This window comes from Coffea eugenioides, chromosome 2, assembly GCF_003713205.1.
Source record: "Coffea eugenioides isolate CCC68of chromosome 2, Ceug_1.0, whole genome shotgun sequence".
NCBI lineage: Eukaryota > Viridiplantae > Streptophyta > Magnoliopsida > Gentianales > Rubiaceae > Coffea > Coffea eugenioides.
The window spans coordinates 69,116,134-69,140,313 of record NC_040036.1 but is presented as its reverse complement, the minus strand read 5'-3'; the positions used below and the strand labels follow the sequence as shown (position 1 = coordinate 69,140,313).

Below are 24,180 nucleotides of genomic sequence, written 5' to 3'. Positions count from 1 at the left end.
TGTAAGAAAAAAAATAAACGAAGCCAGTAATATGAATTATTAATTTATTACTATATTAGATAGTTATTTCTCGCATTGATAGGAAATAGAATGGTAGGGAATCCAAATTTTGTAGTTTGAATTATACTTTTTCTTTTATTATTGAAATCCTTAATTTACATTTTAAATTTACCATGCTTTATATGCTATAATATGTGTTACAACTATATGTTGGATTTTTTGCCTCCCCTAAACTAAAGTTTTTGGTTCTACCACTGTATTCAACAATATCCATTTAACTCTTTTGTAGCATCATGTAAAGTGGAAAAATTGACCCCCAAAAAGAAAAAAAGTGTCTCCAAGCATTAGTTAATATTTAAGTACAACAAGTGTCTAGCCACTTTACATAAAATTAACAGGGGATTATGTGGCCAAATGCGAAGCCATAAGGGGAATAAGTGGCAATTCCATATTTTCACACATTCCACGTTTCTAGCTAGCGTGCATATAGGTTGATCACCGTGACTATAGTTGCTTTTTGTCTATTTTGGGCTTTACGTACAATCATAGGCAGGTTAATTGGATATTTTAAATAATAGGAGGATTGTATGATAAAATGCGAAATTATGAAAGATAAAATTATTTACTCCATTCCTGTACATCTAGTCTAGTATTAAGATAAAATTATTTACTCGATTGTATGATAAAATGCGAAATTATGAAAGATAAAATTATTTACTCCATTCGTGTACATCTAGTCTAGTATTAAGAGAAGGAAGAAGCTGAGGATTTTGCAATTACTCCTTACAAAACCTACGCTTTCTATCATCTTTCTGCTTCACTACACCAAATCCCGTTTGGTATAGTACTAAAATCTTGATTAACTCCTATACAAACCTGTGTTTAGCTTAGCTATCTTGAAATTGACGATCGGTTTTACTACCTTTATTTTATTTGAATGCCTTTATTTTATTTGAGTGCCTTTATAGTTTATATCTTTGTTGCCCCATTACTAATTGATAGGGATATAATTATGCATTTTATTTGTGGTTATTTGGTCTTAATTTTGACAGTTTATTATGCAAAGTATTGGATTTCTGCTCATAATGGGTATTTGTGTTACTTATAGGCAATTGGTGTTAAAAGTGATAAAAAAGGGCAAATTCCAGAAGACTGCGCCTTCTCTGGCGTGCCCACGCCAGACAACGCAGAGTTGCGTGAAAAAGCCGGATTGCGGGTCCTATTCCTGGGGCCACCGCCTTTCCTTGGAGCCATACTTTAAACTTACGTGGGATTAGGAAATAGAATTGGAAGATGACTTTTGGTAACAATCCAATGGGGGAAAAGGAAGCAAATTGTTTGAAGAAACCCACCTATTATTTCGGCTAGCAAAAAGGAAACGGCGGCGCAAACAATAAAAAGAAGACAGCAATAGACTAGGGATGGATCTTGGACTTGGACTTTTTCTCTGCTTTTGTTTTCTTCGTTGTTAGGAGACTAGCGGCGAAAAATCTTTTACTCCTTCTTCAATTAACAAAACTCCATGAAAACTTTGATTGGCTTTGTTGTCATGACTATGCGGCAAGGCTAGATCGTTTATCTAGTTGAGGAATAAATCGAGGATCGGGGCACCATAACTGTGAGATCGTTTTAATTGCTTATTTTTAATTTATATGTTCATGGGTATTTGATTATTCTCTATTTTTTCCCTGAGTTATTATTGTTTAGATTTATTGGATAATTAGGCCTGTTATTCGATTGTCTAAATAATTGATAGCTAATTAGGATGTTGACGCATCGCCTTTAAGCATCTTGATTAGTGGCAAACGAGACAATTGCACCGCCTCGCAAGCGGTCTAATTTGGATCGTGGGGATAATTAATCTAGTCTAAACAAATCCGCATGTGTGTTTGTCATCTAGAATTGGGTCTTTCTAATTCCTAATGCTGTGGCTACATTAAATCCTGTGAGCATTTCTGGGGTTGTCTAGTCACAAGAGGGTAGTTTATGAGCGTCTCTTGACTACCATAAAATTAAGGAAAGATTGGTGGTTGGGTGCGTCGCTTGACCACTATAACCAGTTTATTCGTAAGTATATGAATTGTCCCTTGTATCTGTGATCAGTTGTGTGCTTGGATCCCAAGATTAATTCCTTGACTAGGTTGTTTTAATTAATTATTATTTGTGTAATTTGGTTCCCGCTATCTTACTCAATTTTGAATTTCAGTTTTTATTCCTTTTTAATTAGTTGATACTATTGCTAAAAATTTCCTCCCATTTTCCTGTGTGATTTGCCTACCAGTTCCCTGAGGAGACGATCCTACTTGCCCTGTTTACGAATTAAATTTGAGATTGTGTTGGTTGGTAATTAGGCTGTTATTTTTAACTTTATTTTTGGAGGTTTGACACCCACCAAATTTTGGCGCCGTTGCCGGGGAACTAGTGTTTTAAGTGACTTATTGCACACGTTTTAGTTTTTATTTTTATTTATTTTTTCTTTTTTATTTTATGCCTCGATCTTCTCGTACAAGAGAATTAGAATTTGATCTAGAGATCGAGAAGACTGCAAGAAGGTTGACTAAGGAGGCAAAGTTGCCTAAGCAACAAGATTCAACGTCACCTTCAGAATCTGAGCAAGAGTTTATTTCTAGTGATTCATCAGGTGAATCTGAAGAAAACAAAGTGCATATTCCCCGAGTAGCAATGGCAGTCCCAAAAACTTTGAGGGAGTGGGCAACTCCTAACGTGAACCAACAGCCATTATGCATTACATTTCCTAACACGGAAGAGGCATTTGAGCTTAAGTCTGGTGTTATTCACTTACTTCCTACTTTTCGTGGTATTGCAGGTGAAGACCCACATAAACACTTGAAAGAATTTCATGTGGTGTGCTCCACAATGAGACCTCAAGGAGTCACTGAGAACCACATCAAGTTAAGAGCCTTCCCTTTCTCTTTGGCAGATAAGGCTAAAGATTGGTTATTTTACCTGCCATCAGGATCCATCACTACGTGGGAAGAATTGAAGAGAAGATTTCTCGAGAAATTTTTTCCTACCTCTAGAGCCGCCAATATAAGGAAAGAAATATGTGGAGTTAGGCAGGCGAATGGGGAAACTCTATATGAGTACTGGGAGCGCTTTAAACAACTGTGTGCCAGTTGCCCACATCATCAAATTCCGGACCAACTTTTAATACAATATTTCTACGAGGGATTATCACCCATGGATAGGAGCATGTTAGATGCAGCCAGTGGCGGTGCTCTGGTGAACAAGACCACAGACGAAGCCACGTTATTGATCTCCACCATGGCTGAAAATTCCCAACAATTTGGAGTGAGAGCTGATGGAGCAATAAGAAGGGTCAATGAAGTGAATCACTCTGACTTAGAGGGTAAACTATCTGAGCTTACCTCTCTGGTGCGTCAAATGGCAAGGGGGCAATTACAATCTGTGAAGACTTGTGGTATCTGTGCTGCTCCCGGACACATGACTGACATGTGCCCAACTCTCCAGGAGGATTCACCTGAACAAGCCAACATAGTGGGAGATTTTTCTGGACCACCTCCACGAAGGAATGATCCTTTTGCACCCAATTACAACCCAGGGTGGCGAAATCATCCTAACTTTAGCTATGCTTCAAAACCCCCTGGCTTTCAACAACATTTCCAACCACGGCCACCAGTGCAACAACCATCCACTTCCAATTCAAACATGTCTCTTGAAGATATGGTGAAGTCACTGGCCCAAAGCACGAGTCAATTACAGCAAGAGGCTCAAAGATCTCAACAGGAGTCTCACAGATTTCAACAAGAGACTCGTGCTAGCATTAGGAATTTGGAAGTACAGATGTCTCAATTGGCAACTTCCATGAGCAACCTGGAAAATAGCAATAGAGGAAAGTTACCATCTCAAGTAATTCCTAATCCCAAGGAGAATGCCAGTGCAATGCAATTACGGAGTGGCAAGGAGGTACAGTCTCCTAGGCGTGCCCACGCCAAAGAAGAAGAAGTGCCCAGGAAGGGGGAAGAGGAAGATGAGAAACAATCCTCTGAAGTCTCAAAGAAAGTTGACATTCCTCCTTTTCCTGGCAGGTTTACAAGAGCCAAAAAGGAAGAATCTGAGCAAGAGATTTTGGACACCTTCAGGAAAGTGGAGATCAATATTCCTTTATTGGATGCTATTAGGCAATTGCCCAAATATGCTAAATTTTTGAAGGGCTTATGCACTAACCGCAATAAGTTGAGTCTGGATGACAAGGTGAAGGTGGGGGAGAATGTCTCAGCGATGTTTCAAAGGAAGTTGCCCCAGAAATGCAAGGATCCAGGTATGTTTACTATACCATGCATAATTGGCAATCAAAGAATTGAAAAAAGCATGCTTGACTTAGGTGCTTCAATAAATGTCATGCCTCTCTCAATTTTTAAAGTTTTGAATTTAGGACCCCTCAAAGAAACTAGGGTAATCATTCAACTAGCTGACAGGTCGAATGTCTACCCTGAGGGCCTAGTTGAAGATGTTCTAGTAAAGGTCAATGAATTCATTTTTCCTGTGGATTTTTACATTGTTGATATGAATGATGCATACTCTACTGATTCAGCAGTGATTCTTTTGGGTAGACCCTTCATGAGTACAGCAAGGACTAAAATAGATGTACATGAAGGGACTTTATCTGTGGAATTTGATGGAGAGAAGGTCACTTTTAATATTTTTGATGCAATGAAGCATCCTGAGGATACTGAGTCTGTAAATTTTGTTGGCATGACTAACACTATTGTGCAAGAGAATTTTGAACAGAATTTCATGGGGGACAAGTTGGACTTTGTCTTGCAACAAGGCAAGACCAATTTGGAAGTGGACGACATGGAGGAGGAGGAAGTCAAAGAAGCTATCATGTCCTTACATTCACTACATCCGCTTCCAGGCAGGTTTGAAAATTCTTTTCTACCATTACCCACTTCTAATGAAAGGATTCTACCTTCTGTTCAACAGGCACCTAATGTGGAATTGAAGGAACTGCCCCAGCATTTGAAATATGCTTACTTGGGAGATAACAAGACTTTGCCTGTAATCATTGCCAATGATTTAACTGCGTTGCAAGAAGAGAGGCTCTTACGGGTCTTACGAGAATTTAAACCAGCAATTGGATGGACGTTAGCAGACATCAAAGGCATCAATCCATCCATTTGCATGCATCACATCCTTTTGGAGTCGGACGTAAAACCCGTGAGAGAGCATCAACGCAAGCTCAATCCTGCAATGAAGGAGGTGGTGATGAAGGAGATTCTCAAGCTCTTAGAATTAGGAATTATTTTTCCTATTTCTGACGGCCAGTGGGTGAGTCCAGTCCATGTTGTTCCCAAGAAAACTGGAATCACGTTGGTGAAAAATGAAAAGAATGAGTTAGTGCCAATGAGATTGCAAAATGGGTGGAAAATGTGCATTGACTTTAGGAAGTTAAATGCCGCAACTCGGAAAGACCATTTTCCACTCCCATTTATTGATGAAATGCTTGAGAGGTTGGCAGGTAAGTGTTTCTTTTGCTTTTTAGATGGTTACTCTGGATATTATCAAATTATTGTTGCTCAAGAGGACCAACATAAAACCACTTTTACCTGCCCTTTTGGAACTTTTGCATATCGCCGTATGCCTTTTGGTTTGTGTAATGCTCCTGGAACATTTCAAAGATGCATGATGAGTATTTTCTCTGATATGATTGATAATTGCATTGAAATTTTCATGGATGATTTTACAGTATACGGTGATTCTTTTGATCAGTGCCTAGACCATTTAACAAAGATTTTGAAAAGATGCATTGAAACAAACTTGGTTCTTAATTATGAAAAATGTCATTTCATGGTTAAGGAAGGCATAGTTTTGGGCCATGTTGTTTCATCAAGGGGTATTGAGGTAGATAAGGCTAAAATTGATTTGATCACTAGTCTACCTTACCCTACTAATGTCAAGGATATTCGTAGTTTTCTAGGCCATGCAGGTTTTTACAGGCGTTTCATAAAAGATTTTTCAAAAATTGCTCAACTATTGTCTCGCCTGCTTCAAAAGGAGGTGCCATTCATCTTTGGAGATGATTGCAAATTGTCCTTTGACACACTCAAGGGTATGTTGACCACGGCACCAATCATCCAACCCCCAGATTGGAAGCTATCCTTTGAGCTCATGTGTGACGCCAGTCAGTATGCCGTAGGAGCTGTGCTTGGACAGCGGAGTGGGAAGTGTAGTCACGTGATATACTATGCGTCAAAAACATTGACACCAGCTCAATGCAACTACACCACCACGGAGAAGGAGCTTCTAGCCATTGTTTTCGCTTTTGAGAAATTTAGATCATATCTATTGGGGTCAAAAGTAACGGTTTACTCTGATCATGCAGCTTTGAAGTATCTCTTGTCAAAAAGGGAGTCCAAGCCAAGACTCATTCGTTGGGTGCTCTTGCTGCAAGAATTTGACTGGGAGATCAAGGATCGGAAAGGGGTGGATAATTCAGTAGCTGACCATTTGAGTAGGTTGATAAGAGAAGAGGAAGCAGTTCCCATATCTGAGGTATTTCCTGATGAACATCTCTTCTATCTCAAAGGTAAGGAACCTTGGTATGCAGATATTGTGAACTTTTTGGTCAGTCATAAATTCCCTATTGGCATGAGTAAGAGTAAGAGAGATAAGATAGTCCATGATTCTCGATACTATATTTGGGACGAGCCATATCTGTGGAAAATAGGCTCTGATCAAATTATTCGTAGATGTGTACCTGAAAGTGAAACTCCTTCTATCCTTACTCATTGTCATAATTATGCATGTGGTGGCCATTTTGGACCTAAGAGAACTGCTAGAAAAATCCTTGATTGTGGCTTTTATTGGGAAACATTATTTCGTGATGCTTATGCATTTTGTAAAAGCTGTGAAAAATGTCAAAAATTTGGAAGTTTGTCTCATAGGGATGAAATGCCTCAAGTGCCTATGTTATTTTGTGAAGTGTTTGATGTTTGGGGTATGGACTTTATGGGACCTTTTCCTAGCTCTTTTGGATTTTTGTATATTCTGTTAGCAGTTGACTATGTATCGAAATGGGTAGAAGCAAAGGCTACCCGGACTAATGATTCTCAAGTTGTTGTAGGATTTCTCAAATCCCACATTTTTAGTAGGTTCGGGGTGCCGAGAGCCATCATCAGTGATCAAGGTACCCATTTCTGCAATCGCACCATTGCAGCTCTCATGAGAAAATATGGAGTGCACCATCGTGTGAGTACAACATATCATCCTCAGACCAATGGGCAAGCTGAAGTCTCTAATTGAGAGATCAAGAGCATATTGGAGAAAACGGTTAACCCCAACCGTAAGGATTGGAGCTTGCGATTGGATGATGCTTTGTGGGCATATCGAACGGCGTATAAAACGCCCATTGGAATGTCCCCATATAGGTTGGTGTTTGGTAAGATGTGTCATTTACCTGTGGCTATTGAGCATCGTGCATTCTGGGCAGTCAAGCAATGCAATTTGCATGCGGATAGAGATGGCAAAGAGAGAAAGCTCCAACTCCAGGAGTTGGAGGAAATTCGTCTTGAAGCATATGACAATGCACGTTTGTACAAAGAGCGTACCAAGCAGTTTCATGACCGCCTATTGCGTGCGAAACACTTTTCTCCAGGACAAAAGGTACTCTTGTTCAATTCACGGTTGAAATTCATGCCAGGTAAGTTAAAATCTCGTTGGATTGGACCATATGTGGTAGCCAATGTTTTTCCCAATGGTGTGGTTGAAATCCAGAGTTTAGAGACTAATAAGAGTTTTACAGTTAATGGTCATCGTTTAAAACCGTTTGTTCATGTTTCAGACATTGGTACTGTGGAAGAGGTACACTTGATAGATCATATCTATGCCTAATTGCTCACTGAGGAGTCGTCTAGCCAAAGACGTTAAAGAAAGGCGCTTCTTGGGAGGCAACCCAAGGCCTCCATTTTTTGTTATAGTCCTCTTTCATTTTTCGTTGATTTTTGGTTGTTTTGTTTCATTGCCAGTGTTTTTGGTGTTGGGCAGGAGACTTGGATTTACAAGGCATGCCCACGCCCTATAAGTGATGCTGTTGAACATCGTAGAAATGCTTGGGCAGAAGACTCTGCCTTATAAGGCGTGGTCACGCCTTACAGCAACTCTAGTAAACTCTGGGGACATAGGCTTGGATTGAAGACTTCCGCTTCCATCTGAAGCAACGCTACACCACACTACCATCAGAGGCTCCACGCTGCCAGTCCCTGACACCTCCCCTACCATGGTGTTTTGCTGCAGTTTTTTATTCATTCAGGGAAGTTTTTTGCTCTCTTCACTTGACTTCAACTTTTCGTTCTTACATTGAGGACAATGTAGACTTTAGGTGTGGGGGGAGTAGTCTAGCTTTTCCTTCTTACTGCTTTCCCTTTTGCAAAAAAATAAAAAAATAAAAAAAAAAACTTTACCATGCCTTTTGGATTTTTATGGTTAGCCCTGATAAGCAATGGCTAAATTTTCAAATTTAACTATTGTTACGGTTTTAGATGATAATATGTTAAGTATGATATGATAACATTTTAGGATGTCTCTCTGGTAAATATTTGAGATTTTGTGACTCTTGCAATTTCTTTTGGTTAACTTTTCTAGGCATTGTAAATATTTTTCTGACATTTTTGTGTGAACTGGTTCAACTATTAATCTTAGTTCTCCATGTTAAGGAAATGAAGCAGGCTTGCATGGTTTTAATTTTACTTGGGTGTTTATTTGTGAATAACATTCGGCTATACTCCGCTGGTTATCATTGACTAGTAACCGGGGGTCTTCACCTAAAGTGTCGATTTTCGCGTCAAAAAGCAGCGATAACTATGAGTATGTGGTCTTTAAGCGGTTAAAGTTGAGTAACCGGGCTCCTTCATTGGAGAGATGTCGGAGTTCGCGTCAAAAGACTTGAATGGCTCAAGACTAAGCACTTCCTTCAAGAAAAAAAAATGGAAAAAGAAACAGGAAAAAAAATGAAAATGATGAAAAAAAAAGAAAAAAAGTATACGAGCATGAAAGTATGTGAATAATTGTATTGCCTGCGGATCCATGAGTCTTTATGTTGAGATTTTGCTTAATAATTGGACCAGTTATTAAAGAATGTTGGTTGGATATTTTCTATTCTTAGATTAGTTATTCTGGATTTGAAAGAGTCATTGGTTTGAAAAGCTAGTTGGAGAGTTATCTCGTAAATTTTGTCATCAGTACTTGATAGTTATCTAAATCATACATTGGCAATAGTTGCTTTGATTAATAGCCATTGTTTTGAATTCAACTGCTGTAAAAATGTTTGCTCGTTGGGTTGTGTATTTAAAGTTTGAAATGCTTGAGGACAAGCATTGTCTTGGTGTGGGAGAATTTGATAGGGATATAATTATGCATTTTATTTGTGGTTATTTGGTCTTAATTTTGGCAGTTTATTATGCAAAGTATTGGATTTCTGCTCATAATAGGTATTTGTGTTACTTATAGGCAATTGGTGTTAAAAGTGATAAAAAAGGGCAAATTCCAGAAGACTGCGCCTTCTCTGGCGTGCCCACGCCAGACAACGCAGAGTTGCGTGAAAAATCCGGATTGCGGGTCCTATTCCTGGGGCCACCGCCTTTCCTTGGAGCCATACTTTAAACTTACGTGGGATTAGGAAATAGAATTGGAAGATGACTTTTGGTAACAATCCAATGGGGGAAAAGGAAGCAAATTGTTTGAATAAACCCACATATTATTTCGGCTAGCAAAAAGGAAACGGCGGCGCAAACAATAAAAAGAAGACAGCAATAGACTAGGGATGGATCTTGGACTTGGACTTTTTCTCTACTTTTGTTTTCTTCTTTGTTAGGAGACTAGCGGCGAAAAATCTTTTACTCCTTCTTCAATTAACAAAACTCCATGAAAACTTTGATTGACTTTGTTGTCATGACTATGCGGCAAGACTAGATCGTTTATCTAGTTGAGGAATAAATCGAGGATCGGGGCACCATAACTGTGAGATCGTTTTAATTGCTTATTTTTAATTTATATGTTCATGGGTATTTGATTATTCTCTATTTTTTCCCTGAGTTATTATTGTTTAGATTTATTGGATAATTAGACCTGTTATTCGATTGTCTAAATAATTGATAGCCAATTAGGATGTTGGCGCGTCGCCTTTAAGCATCTTGATTAGTGGCAAACGAGACAATTGCACCGCCTCGCAAGCGGTCTAATTTGGATCGTGGGGATAATTAATCTAGCCTAAACAAATCCGCATGTGTGTTTGTCATTTAGAATTGGGTCTTTCTAATTCCTAATACTGTGGCTACATTAAATCTTGTGAGCGTTTCTGGGGTTGTCTAGTCACAAGAGGGTAGTTTATGAGCGTCTCTTGACTACCATAAAATTAAGAAAAGATTGGTGGTTGGGCGCATCGCTTGACCACTATAACCAGTTTATTCATGAGTATATGAATTGTCCCTTGTATCTGTGATCAGTTGTGTGCTTGGATTCCAAGATTAATTCCTTGACTAGATTGTTTTAATTAATTATTATTTGTGTAATTTGGTTCCCGCTATCTTACTCAACTTTGAATTTCAGTTTTTATTCCTTTTTAATTAGTTGATGCTATTGCTAAAAATTCCCCCCCATTTTCCTGTGTGATTTGCCTACCAGTTCCCTGAGGAGACGACCCTACTTGCCCTGTTTACGAATTAAATTTGAGATTGTGTTGGTTGGCAATTAGGCTGTTATTTTTAACTTTATTTTTGGAGGTTTGACACCCACCAGTAACAGCATAGGGACATAGTAAGAAAAAGTCAAGGAAAAAGAAGCAGAAGGGAAGTAACACCACCTCAGGCAAACAGGCAAGCAGCCACACCTCAGCCAATAAAATAGCAACAACAAGACGCACAGAATCTCTTGCTGTCAAAACAAGAGACAAAGAAGTGAGAAGCAAACGTAACATAAGACAAAGTACAACGGAGAGGAACAAACAATTTCGAAACATGTAGACAATGCATAAAACAAGAAAGATACTAACCTGAACTAAAAAAGGAGGGATTGACAGGAGAATCCGAAGAGAACAAAAGCAACAAAAGAACAGAAGGATTGAGAAGTCGTGTATAGCAGAGGATCTTCTAAGCAAGAGGAAGAAAAAGATTCCAAAAAGCAATACAGAGGTAATAAAAAATGGTGAGAAAGGCAAAAAAAAAGATAAAGCATGAACAGAAAACAAAGCAAAGGGAAAAAAACAATGGGAAATTCATAACATGCAGCAGAGCATGCCTACCAGCAGCTAACCGAAAGTTGCAGAGATGCAAGCAAGCTTCTAAACAGCAAGGTAACAACAAAGCAATACAAAGGAAGGCCAGGAAAATAAGCAGGAAGAAGATTAGTTCATCGTTCATGAAAGAAAAAAGAAAAGAGAACAACAAGTAAGACTAATACAAACAACACTGACCATAATGCAGGACTTCCAAAATCCAACAGGAAACCGGCGATGAACTCACGAAAACTGTACGAAAAAATTTTCATCAGTCTCGTCATCAACTGAAAGCAAAGAAGAAAGAGCGGCAATTCATTCTTTGTCAGGATTGCACAACGTTTACAAAGAAAATTTTACACTAACAGGCCATTGAATACAACATGGGCTTTAGTGAAGAATCCGTAATAGCATCATAATAGTCAGGGTAAAATTGTCATTTCAGTTTCCCTTTATTTAGTTGACCACGTAACCTTTGTCATTCAAGAAGACATATCACACCTGCTACAATGTGTCATAACAACTACTCTTACCACTCTTTTCCTCCTCACATTATCAGTACTATCCTAATATTGCAGCCTCAGTTCTAGTCCTATATGTATATATTATTATACTCCCTCCGTCCCATTAGAAGTGTCATGCTTTCCTTTTTAGTCCGTCCCAAAATTAGTGTCACTTACCAATAATGGTAATAAAAACTTTCACCGATTTCCACTGATACCCTTAAATCTTACAACAAGATTCTTATATTTTAGTGGGCCCCAAAGTTCACCTGTGAAATAGAGAATTTTCATGTGATGGTGTGTGAGTGTCACGTTAGAACCAGCAGGATTCGTGCATTGCACTTTCTCCAAAAGGGCTTGAAAATATATCATATGTATGGGTCCCACAATCATATCACTACTCTATCCTACCATCAATGGAGCAACACGTCAGGCTGCATAGCTAATTCAACCGGGGCATTCTTGGAACATAACCCATTACCTTTTGAAATCGGAGCACTGTTGAAAAAATGTGGGATTCCCAAAGCACGACAGATTCATTGGGACAGAGGGAGTAATTATAATGAATATATAGCAGAAAGCAAAAAAGAAACACTCATGAAAACGAGGCCTTATAGTCTTAGTCTGCTAAGAACTAACAAACAAGGACAGAATGAAACAACAACAACGAAAAGGAAACCAATTGGAGCTGAAGTTGGACGAACACTCTCCAACCAATCACGTTTTGCCACATCATCAACAGTACACACTCTTGAAGCATGGCATTCCCTCTTTTATACATATTTGTAATAAATTAATCGTAGCAATATCACCTCTATTTCTCAAAGTAAATCGCAGTAGACTATTTATGTTGTGAAAGATTGCTTGCGGTGTAAAAATTTCGGAGATGGTGAATAGTATCAATTTTGCAACTACTTGAGAAAGTGTGATTATTATGTTGGATAGTATCTTATCTTATCTTAAACTACATAAAGCGCCGAGGCTTCACCTATAGTGAATTGTCCTGTTTTCAGTGTGATTTTGGGCCTGATTTTGGCATTTCCTGTCTTTTAGCATTATATGGGGCCTCCTGTGAACCGCTTTGTTTGTTGTTGCTTCCTTTCTCATTTTTTCTTTTGTCAATTATTTCAATTATGCCCTTTTGTCCTGGTTTCTTTGTAATTTCATTGTCAATTTTGTCCTTTTATTTGTTGTACCACTGCAGCTGCCACCCTCAATTCCGCGATGCAGATGCAAATTTTTTTGGCCTCCGTTATACAAATTTATATAATTTATGTATCCTTGTACTTTCTTTGTGTGCGTTTTTATTTATATTAGTTTTCTACAATATATATATATGTATGGACAAAAATATTGATTGTCTAGAAAATATAGGAAAATATATACATAAAATCAGAATTTTCTCACCAACTATTAAATTTCTCTCATTATCCAACTTTACAATATACCCAAAAAACAACCCACTTAAAAAATTCAAAAATTCAAAAATATACTACTAAAAAAAAATAAAAAAGATAAAATTTTCTTCAAAACTATAACAAAAATAGCCAAACTACCACAAATTTACATACAAATATTTAAAACCATGGCCCTATATATATATTGACAAAAATATACATGATGCAACTCAAAAAAAATTCATATTCACACATGGATCACAACACAAATAAGAACCCACAAATATAACAAACAAACAAAACTAGAAAAGATATAAACACTAAAACAATATTAAACAATCATACAAGCTCAAATAAAGTATCAAAAATCCATATATATATATACATATGTAAATAAACAAAAAATAAAATATAACAAACAGAAAAAACCATAAAAAATCTAAACACTAAAAAAAATCAAACCATTATATCACCTCAAATAAAATACTAAACATGCACACACACACACATGCATATTAAAAATTATGTTATATACCTATATCTACATATCAATACAAATTCACCACAACTTTAAGTAACATAAAATAAGTCACATAAACATCAAACAATAAATATTTAAAAATTCTACTGCAAATTACTGTAATTAAACTCTATAATTTTCATATGCAATCATTTCTGTTTCTTATAAAAAAATCTATACACATCACCTTACTTTCAATAATATCCATTTATCAATAAAGTATTAATATAAAATCTCTCAGCTCTCAAAATTAATATTATCCCTCACTTATTCAAACTCTATTAATTAAAAAATATAACTTCCATCAATTTCAAACACATTCATTCATAACTAAATCAATATCATCTTCACTTATTGAAAAAAAACCTACTTAATTAACAAACACATATGTTACCAATCTACAATATCAAGTTATTCCAAATTATTAATTTATCTCATCACACAACGTCCAAATTATAACACTCTCAATGTAATTCTCCACTTAATTCTTTGTCCTATCAACTTTTAAAAAATAATATATATTCCATTAATTTAAATAACATTTACTTACCACTAAATTAAAATAAAAAACAATTTAATTTTTTAATACCAATATTATCTGTCAAATGCTTAAATCATATTAATTTTAAAAAACACAATACAGATCACATCAATTTTACTATATCTATTTATAAAAAAAATCAATCTAATGTATGCTCCTATCATACACAACAATCTAACTATACGTATTAAATAAATCTTACATTACCCTAATATAATCACTAATCGACGCCTCATAGAAGTTGCAGGGCACAAAGCCTAGTATGTGGTCAATAATGGTAAGGTTTTCTCTTCTCTCTCTACTCCATCTTATTTCTCTTCCGCACCTTGTTTTGCCTTTATCTTCTCCTTAAGGTCCTTCATCCTCTCTTGATACGCCTTCTTTATCTTTCTCTCCTTATTCCTTTGCTCATCCAACGTTGTGCTTCTCTTCCTATTCACGTTCCTTGCTGATAGCTTCTGCATCCTCACTTGGTTCCAGTTCTTCCTGACACCTTCTAGCCACCAGTGCAGGTAGTCATACCCATTGGCTTTGTCCGGGTTGTTTGATGAGGTCACCACCTGCCTCTACCATCTTGGAGTAGGTTGAAATTTTAAAGTCTAGGAATTTGTGTGAATCCATATCATTGGTGAACTCATCATCTTTTTTCTCTACAAGGTGTTAAGATTTATAACCAGAAGAAATGTTATGACACAAGTTATTGATCGAAAGCATTAGCATTTTCCGATTTCATATGTTTGTTTGTTTGGTGAAGTGTAGGCTTTGAGAAATTGAAACTAGCTTATGACAATGGTTAAATTTGATTGAAATAGAGAATTTCAACCTTTCTCTTGCTAAAATTCATTTAAGATGTTTACTTGTCCATTTAGTGTTTGTTAAGATGTTTGTACCATGCTTTCCTTTTTGGTTCGTCCCAAATGTATTATCACTTATCCAAAATGAAATGTATTTCTCATCAAAATTCAATTTTCTCTATCTGACAAAAGTTATCTTACTAGTAAAAAAATGTGGGCCTAAGCCTTTAACTCACTAGTTAGTGAAAAATTAAGGGATAATTTCAAAAATCTCCCTTGAGGTTTCTAACAATTTCACATAGTACCCTTGAGGTTTTCAATATTACACATACCTCTTTTGGCCCTATAAAATGACCATAATAGTCTTAATATATTAATATTTTTTTTCATTCAATTAAACAATTCATTACTAATCTTGTTCATATGAATGTGTCACACAATTAGACATTTAATGGAAACAAAAATAAAATTCACTCGTGGAATAATCGATCATGTCCTAAATAAAATAATAATATATTAAAAATTAATTTTAGCTTTACTTGGAGGATCTGAAGATAAATAGAAGACTATGTAAATTGGATTTAAAAAGGATAGGGTTGGTATTGATACTCCAATAGTTGAAGGATAGGATGTTATATTGATGTGGTTATTAAAATTTTTTGAGTTTAGCAATACAAATTTTTTAAATTTCGATTGAGGTTTTAGAATTTAGGAATTGATGGTAGTAATAGTCATAGTGATAATAGTACTAATTTGAAATGTGATAATATGAAAAGGTTTAAAATAGTAGAGATGGGGGTTGAAAATGAGTTTGAAATTTTGTGCATGTTCCATAGTTTTTGAATAATTTTATAAGAAGGTAAAATGAATTTCACAATTTCATGAGGGCATTTTGGATTATTCAATCAAAATTTTGACCATTAAATGGTTTTTGTTGCGGAAACAATAAACTCGGGGGAGGTACATGTAATTTTTCAAAGTTCAAGAGAACTAGATGAAATTGTTAAAAACCTCAAGGGAGGTTATTGAAATTATCCCAAAAATTAACTCAACGGTTAGTGTATGAGATACACTACCCAATTTTGAGAATATGTTATCCACATGCATGATCGACTGACTTGAGTTACATGTGCATTCTTGAGACGAACCAAACAAACGGATCCCTAATGCAAGAGGGACGACTGACCAAGACAATTCGAGTGTAGTCCAAGTGGAGCTAGGTGGTCCAATGACTAGAGTATGTGCCAAGAAGTTTAAGGAATCAATGCAAACCCTAGTTCATACCATACATGATGGAGTTGACCATGCAAATGTTATTCATGAGCTTGAGAAGGAAGAAACAATTCGTTACACCCTAATTCAAGTCTTTGAGCCAAGTGAAGTCTAGTTGGGAGTTTCAAAAGTTTGGAGCATTCAATTTCTGTTTTAGTTCATTTAAGTCGTTTGTTTGGTGTCTAAGCAAAGGTTTTAATGTTAACTTACCTTGCTTAATTTAGTGTTAGTTGATCTAATAAATTCAGCCAAGATTAGGAGTCCAATGGGCCGACTTTTTGTCATTTAACTTTAGGTAATAAGTGGTTTCAAATCACATTAGGTCTTGAGTTTATGTAAAGCTATAAATAGCCAAATACTCCCAACATTTCTCTAGTTTTGGAATATATCAGATTTGTGTGTTAAACATCATTTCTCTTGTCCAAGAGAGTATTTTTTGAATACTTGAGAATTACTCGAGAGTATTCCTCGAACTTATCAATTAAGTACACATCTTGGTTGTAGTGTTCTCCTACTCTTAACATTGGTTCACTTACTCGATTGATTGTGGGTTGAGATTCAATTCAAAGTTCGCAATCTAGGGTTAGAAGGGTCAAGTGTTATTCCACAACTCAACTTGATTTTCTTCGTCTAGATCCGGGACTACGTGGGATACGAGTTCATACCTTCGGGTGGATTTGTATCAGATGGTAATCAGAGCTAGTTGACGTTATCAAGTATATCTTGTCAAGTCTTGTAAGTTTTCCTTGTGTTTTTCAAATCTGGTCGTTTGCCTTTGTTAGTCGTTCCACTAGATTGTCGTCGTCGTTTATGCTTGTTTAATCCGCATAGTAGTTGTTGTCGTTTGTTTTGTGGCTGTCCGAAATAGAGTTGTTCACGAATCGAGCTGCTCACGAGCCAATTGAATACGAGCTCGAGCTCAAAAACATTAAGTTCGTTGGCTCGCGAGCTCAATTATATATTTTTTTATTTTAATAGTAAAATTACATATATATCCCTAATGTTTTATTATTTGTTAAAAAATTATTATTTTTTATTTTTTAACCTCGAGCTCGAACTTGACATTTTGAGCTCGTCGAACTCGAACTTGAGTTCGAATTTCATAAAATTAACTGAAGGCTCGACTCAATTAGGCCAAAACTCGACTCGACTCGCCTCGTTTGCACCCCTAGTCTGAAGTCTTCCTTGTTGCATTGTGTTTTTGTTTTGATCTTGTTGGGCCTCCTTGTTATTCATGTTTCTAGGTCTTGATGCCATCTAAGAGTTAAAAAAAAATCTGATCGTATTTGTTTTGAAGATTTGCGGTTAAACTAGGGTCTTTCTTGGCCAATGGGTTAGGATTTGTGTCTTGCACTAAAATCGAGGCTATTTACCTTGTTTCTTGGAAGTTCTTGATATATCTTGGAGTGTTGGGATTGGTATCTAAGGTTTTTTGAATTCTTGAAACAAGGTTGACCAATTCTTGAACATTACCCAAGTTTTTGTTTCTTGAACCAAAATAGCGGCTGCTTGTGTGCATAACCCAACCCATTCTTGATCTTTGAGCTTGATCCGACTTGAAAGGAAAAAAAAGAGACAAATCTATTTTGCGTTTATAAAAAAAAAAGAATCAGAAAAAAAGGAGGAAAATGCAAGAAAAAGGAAGAAAACAGAATCGGATCAAGGAAGGTAACTTGATTTGGGGATCCAAGTTGACTTGGGTCTGTAAAACAAATCCTAGTCACCATCAAATACTACCAAATCTGAACCTTTCTAAAACTAATTGCACCGTGAAAAACTTCCCAAACCAGCAACTATTCTTGCCAAAAACAATTCCAAGAAAAACCTTGTAGGAACTTACCAAAACCAGCCCAAATGCAAGTCGGGTAGAGTAACGTCTAGGTTTCCAAATTTCTGCCGCTTCTTTGTCAAATTGGTGTAATTTATCCAGCCACGAATTTGAGGTTGTAGGGTGTCTTTCCAAACTGTTAACAACGTCTAAAGGTCCACAAAAGAGGTCTAAATCAATCTTGGTCGTCCATCTAATTTTCTAGTTTTCTAATTTGGGTAATTAGTTTCCTAAATTGAGTCACTAGACATGGTCCAAAAGTTTCTAAATTTCGAGTCTACTTGCTCGGCCAAGTCTAGTCATTTCCCAGCCTGTTTTTAAGTCCTTTTGAGTCAATCAAAATCAACTACTACCCTCAAAAAAAATTCCAGCCAACAATCGCTGCACCGTTGGTGTAACTTGGAGAGAAGTTTGATTGATACTCATTGAGGAATTCTACTTCTTCAAGAGGGACAATTCACTGACTTGAGAGGTGTTGGTGAGATCATTAGAGTGACTTATACACTTGAGTGATACACGAGTGCGAGTGAAACACGTAAGGGAGTGAGAGAGGCATTTTCGACTAACGTTTGTTAAGTTTTGCATGATTATAAACATGGCTCACAAAAATGAACTTACCATTGCACAATTAGCATTTAAAATGGATGCTATGTGGACCGAAATACAAAGGAAATTCAATCACAAGTTCGAGTCCATCCAGGAGCAAATCGAACAAATAGATTCATCAAAGAACTCCTTCGAGAAAACTAGAGGAAAATTTCTCATGCATGAACTCAGTGACTCCAATTCGGAGAGAGAGTTCAAGGAAGAAGAGCAAAGGCCGAGGGAGGATAAACATCGAGCTAAACATGGAGATGATCAACTAAAGGGGATAAAACTAAAAATCCCCACATTCCAAGGCAAATCGGATCCCGAAACATACTTGGATTGGGAAAGAAAGATTGAATTGATTTTTTATTGTAACCACTACACGGAGCCTCGAAAGGTGTAGTTGGCAGCCATAGAATTCACGGACTACACAGCTATTTGGTGGGATCAACTTCGCATCAAACAAAGGAGGAATGAGGAGCCAACCATCCGAACTTGGGAAGAGTTAAAAAGGGTCATGAAAAAGCGCTTCATACCTCGTTACTATCATAGGGATTTGCACCATAAATTGCAAACTCTCACTCAAGGTAGTATGACGGTTGAAGATTACTTCAAAGAGATGAAAATGGCAATGGTGAGGGTTGATGTTCATGAAGATTTGAAGGCAATCATGGCTCAATTCTTGAGGGGATTAAGGGCCGAAATTGTAAATGTTGTAGAGCTTCAACACTATTTTGACATGGGGGAACTATTGGACAAAACTATCGAGGTGGAAAGGAAGCTCAAGAGGAGGGGTACAACTCGCCAAAACTCCAATTTCCAATATGAAAATTGGAGAAATTCGACCATAAAGGGTGAGATCAGCCCCTCGATTGCACAAAATTCAGCCAAACCAAGTGGAGTTTCGAGTGGAGCTTTGAGGCCGAATACTTCATCTTCCAAGGCAATACAAAGGGGAGGATTTAAGGCCAATCAAGAAACACCTAAACCGAAAAATTGAGACACTAAATGTTTTAAGTGTCGAGAGTTTGGACACATTGCTTCCCAATGTCCAAATCAACAGGTCATGCTCATGTTGTCCAATGAAGAAGTGCTAACCGATGACGAGAACAAGTACAAGGAGATGCCGCCTTTGGTTGATGATGGAGGAGAGGAGACCGAGGAGGAGCAGCCTACACTAGATCGAGTTGGTTTAGTAGCTCGACGTGCATTAGCTACTCAAGTTAGTGTGGATGATCTACAACGTGAAAATATATTCTACATACGTTGTCATGTCAAGGACAAAGTTTGTAACTTGGTGGTCGACCCCGGAAGCTGTACTAATGTAGCGAGTGCACACATGGTGGAGAAATTGAGCCTAGCTACTACTAACCATCCCAATCCCTGCAAGCTGCAATGGCTCAACAATAGTGGAGAGATACGTGTACTTAAACAAATCCTAGTTTCTTTTCACATTGGTAGATATGTTGATGAGGTTTTATGTGATGTTGTGCCTATGCAAGCTGCTCATATTATCTTAGGCCGACCTTGGAAATTCGACAAGAAATTTAGTTGGGATGGTTACACTAATAAATATTCGTTCTCCCATCTCCCATTGTAATAAAAGGATTGTACTTGTGCCTCTTATACTTCAACAAGTGCATGAGAATCAAGCTACTCTTCAACGGGAATTCAAATTAGAACTTGAGAAAAAGAAAAGACAAGAAAGAAAGGATAAAGTTCGAGAGAATAGGGGAAAATGTGAGTTAAGCCGAGGCAAAATTGAAGGGAAAATGGAGAAAGAATCTCGGCTAGAGAGATAAAAAAAGAGAGGAAACAAATGTTAATGGCAAAAGTCAAAAATGTGCGAAAGGCCTTGTTTTCTGATCATATCCTATTACTTCTCGTATGTAAAGGAGTACATGCGACTGACACACTTGATGTTTCCTTACCTAGTTCTATTGCTAATCTTTTTCAGGAGTATCAAGATGTCTTCCCTGAGGATGTACCTAGTGGTTTACCTCCATTAAGGGGAATTGAGCATCAAATTGATCTCATCCCTGAGGCAACCTTACTTAATAGACCACCTTATAAGAGCAATTCTAAGGAGACTAAGGAGATGGAGCGCCAAGTAGGTGAACTTTTGGATAAAAAATAGGTACATGAAAGCTTGAGTCCATGTGTCGTTCCAATTCTACTTGTGCCCAAGAAAGATGAAACTTGGAGGATATGCACCGATTGTTGTATCATAAATGTTATAACGGTAAAGTATCGCCATCCTATTTCTAAACTAGATGACATGCTAGATGAGCTTCATGGACCTATAATTTTTACTAAAATTGATCTAAAAAGTGGCTATCCATCAGATAAGAATGAAAGAAGGGGATGAATGGAAGACTGCCTTCAAAATTAAGTATGATTTATATGAATGGTTGGTTATGCCATTTGGATTGACTAATGCACCTAGCACATTTATGAGAATAATGAACCATGTCTTACATGCATTCTTAGGTAAGTTTGTAATCGTTTACTTTGATGACATTTTTATTTATAGTAAGAATTTAGATGAGCATGTCATGCATGTCAAGGCTGTTTTGGAGGTTCTTCGAAAGGAATAATTGTATGCCAATCTTAAAAAGTGTACTTTTTGCACTGATCAATTTGTGTTCCTAGGGTATGTTGCGAGCGCGCAGGGCATACACGTTGATCAAGATAAGGTGAAAGTAATAGTGGAGTGACCGACCCCTACATCTCTTAGTGAAGTAAGAAGTTTCCACGGGTTGGCTACCTTTTATCGTCGGTTTGTCAAAAACTTTAGCACCATTGTAGCCCCACTTACTTGCATCATCAAGAAGAACCAAGCATTTCAATGGGGAGATGAACAAGTTAAGTCCTTCCAATTACTCAAACACAAACTCACACATGCACCTATACTTAGATTGCCTAATATTGATCAAACATTTGAAATTAAGTGTGATGCATCTGGTATAGGTGTCGGGGCCATGTTACTACAAGAAAGAAAGCCGGTCGTCTACTTTAGTGAGAAACTAAATGGCACATTGTTGAACTATTCCATATATAACAAAGAGCTATACGCTTTAGTTAGGGCCTTGCAGACATGGCAGCACTATTTAAGGCCTAAAGAATTTGTTCTACAAACGGATCACGAGTCGTTTAAGCACCTCAAGTCTCAAAACAAATTGAGCAAGCGACACACACAATGGGTAGTCTTCATTGATAGTTTCCCATTCGTGATCAAGTATAAGGCTGAAAAAAGTAATGTGGTAGCGGATGCACTGTCTAGAAGGTACACTCTTATTACCACTCTTGATGCCAAATTACTAGGGTTTGAGTTGACTAAGGATGCTTACACTAACGACCCTGATTTTGGAGCTATCTTTACTGATCTTCCACGGCTTGACCGTGAGAATTACTATATTTTCCAAGATTATTTGTTTTCAAGGACAAGTTGTGCATACCATCTTGTTCTATGCGAGAACTACTTACTTGTTAGGGAGGCGCATGGTAGGGGTCTTATGGGGCATTTTGGAGTCGCTAAGACATTGTCTATCCTCCAAGAGCACTTTTATTGGTAAAAAATAAGGCGTGATGTGGAACGCATTGCTCAATGATGTGTAACTTGCCATCATGCCAAATCTAAGATAAACCCTTATGGATTTTACACCCCATTACCTATTCCTACTATTTCATGGGTTGACTTTTCTATGCATTTTGTACTTGGATTATCTAGAACTAGGCATGGACATGATTCTATTTATGTGATTGTTGATCGTTTCTCCAAGATGACACATTTCATTCCCTATCATAAAATTGACGATACTAAGTATGTAGTTGATTTGTTCTTTAGGAAAATAGTCAAATTGCATGGAATACCATGCACTATTGTTAGTAATAGAGATGTCAAGTTTCTTAGTTATTTTTGAAAATCTTTATGGAGTAAACTAGGAACTAACTCTTGTTCTCTACTTTCAATCACCCCCAAACTGATGGTCAAACTGAAGTAGTTAATAGGACACTCTCTACCGTGTTACGTGCTATCATAAAAAAAAATCCTAAATCATGGGAAGATTGTTTGCCACATGTTGAATTTGTTTATAACCACATAGTCCATAGCACCACACAATCCTCACCATTTGAAGTTATTTATGGTTTTAACCCTCTCACACCTCTAGACTTATCTCCTTTACCTATGTCTGAGAGAGTTAATATGGATGGATTGAAACAAGCGGAACAATTGCATGCCTTGCATCAAAAGGTAAGAGATAACATTGAGAAAATAACGTTTCAATTTATTCGCCATGCTAACAAAGGTCGTCACAAGATGATTTTTGAGTCAGGTGATTGGATGTGGATTCACATGCGCAAAGAAAGTTCCCGGTACAACGACGCAACAAACTCTTGCCTAGAGGTGATGGACCTTTCTAAGTGGTGGAGCGCATTAATGATAATGCTGACAAGTTGGACCTACCAGGTGAGTACGGTGTCCACGCAACTTTCAATATGACTGACTTGAGTCCTTATCTAGCAGACGATGAGTTTGATTTGAGGACAAATCGCCTTCAAGAGGAGGGGAATGATGCAAGAGGGACGGTTGACCAAGACACTTCAAGTGTAGTCCAAGCGGAGTTAGGTGGTCCAATGCCTAGAGCAAGTGCCAAGAAGTTTAAGGAATCAATGCAAGCCCTAGTTCGTACCATACATGATGGAGTTGACCATGCAAACGTTATTCATGAGCTTGAGAAGGAAGAAATAATTCGTTACACCCTAATTCAAGTCTTTGAGCTGAGTGAAGTCTAGTTGGGAGTTTTCCAAATTTGGAGCATTCAATTTCTATTTTAGTTCATTTAAGTCGTTTGTTTGGTGTCTAAGCAAAGGTTTAAATGTTAACTTACCTTGCTTAATTTAGTGTTAGTTGATCTAATAAATTCGGCCAAGATTAGGAGTCCAATGGGCCGACTTTTTGTCATTTCACTTTTAAGTAATAAGTGGTTTCAAATCACATTAGGCCTTGAGTATATGTAAGGCTATAAATAGCCAAACACTCCCAACGTTTCTCTAGTTTTGGAATATATCAAATTGTGTGTGTTAAACACCTTTTCTCTTGTCCAAGAGAGTCTCTTTTGAATACTTGAGAATTACTCGAGAGTATTTCTCGAACTTATCAATCAAGTACACACTTTGGTTGTAGCGTTCTCCTACTCTTAACATTGGTTCACTTACTCGATTGATTGTGGGTTGAGATTCATTTAAGGTTCGCAATCTAGGGTTAGAAGGGTCAAGTGTTATTCCGCAACTCAACTTGATTTTTTTCGTCTAGATCCGGGATTACGTGGGATACGAGTTCATACCTTCGAGTAGGTTCGTATCAATCCCACACATATTTACATGCATGATCGAGTGACTTTTAGATATTTCTTTGCTAGCGAGTATGTTCTGTAAGGGCATAATAGGAAAATAATATAAAATGGATCAAATTGTCTTCATTG

General features: G+C 37.2%; 1 protein-coding gene and 1 non-coding gene across 2 annotated transcripts; one reads left to right on the top strand and one right to left on the bottom strand.

The window, feature by feature from the left end:
- Window positions 1–3,048: 3,048 nt before the first annotated feature.
- On the bottom strand, window positions 3,049–3,155 carry LOC113764252. Its single transcript, XR_003467534.1, has one exon. It is a non-coding gene; the product is annotated as a small nucleolar RNA R71 (small nucleolar RNA).
- A 4,273-nt stretch (window positions 3,156–7,428) lies between these two features.
- Window positions 7,429–9,642, top strand: LOC113760110. Its single transcript, XM_027302680.1, has 3 exons — window positions 7,429–7,647; window positions 7,759–7,845; window positions 9,490–9,642. Exons 1-3 carry the CDS (start codon window positions 7,429–7,431, stop codon window positions 9,640–9,642), a joined length of 459 nt encoding a protein of 152 aa, XP_027158481.1.
- Window positions 9,643–24,180: the final 14,538 nt, after the last annotated feature.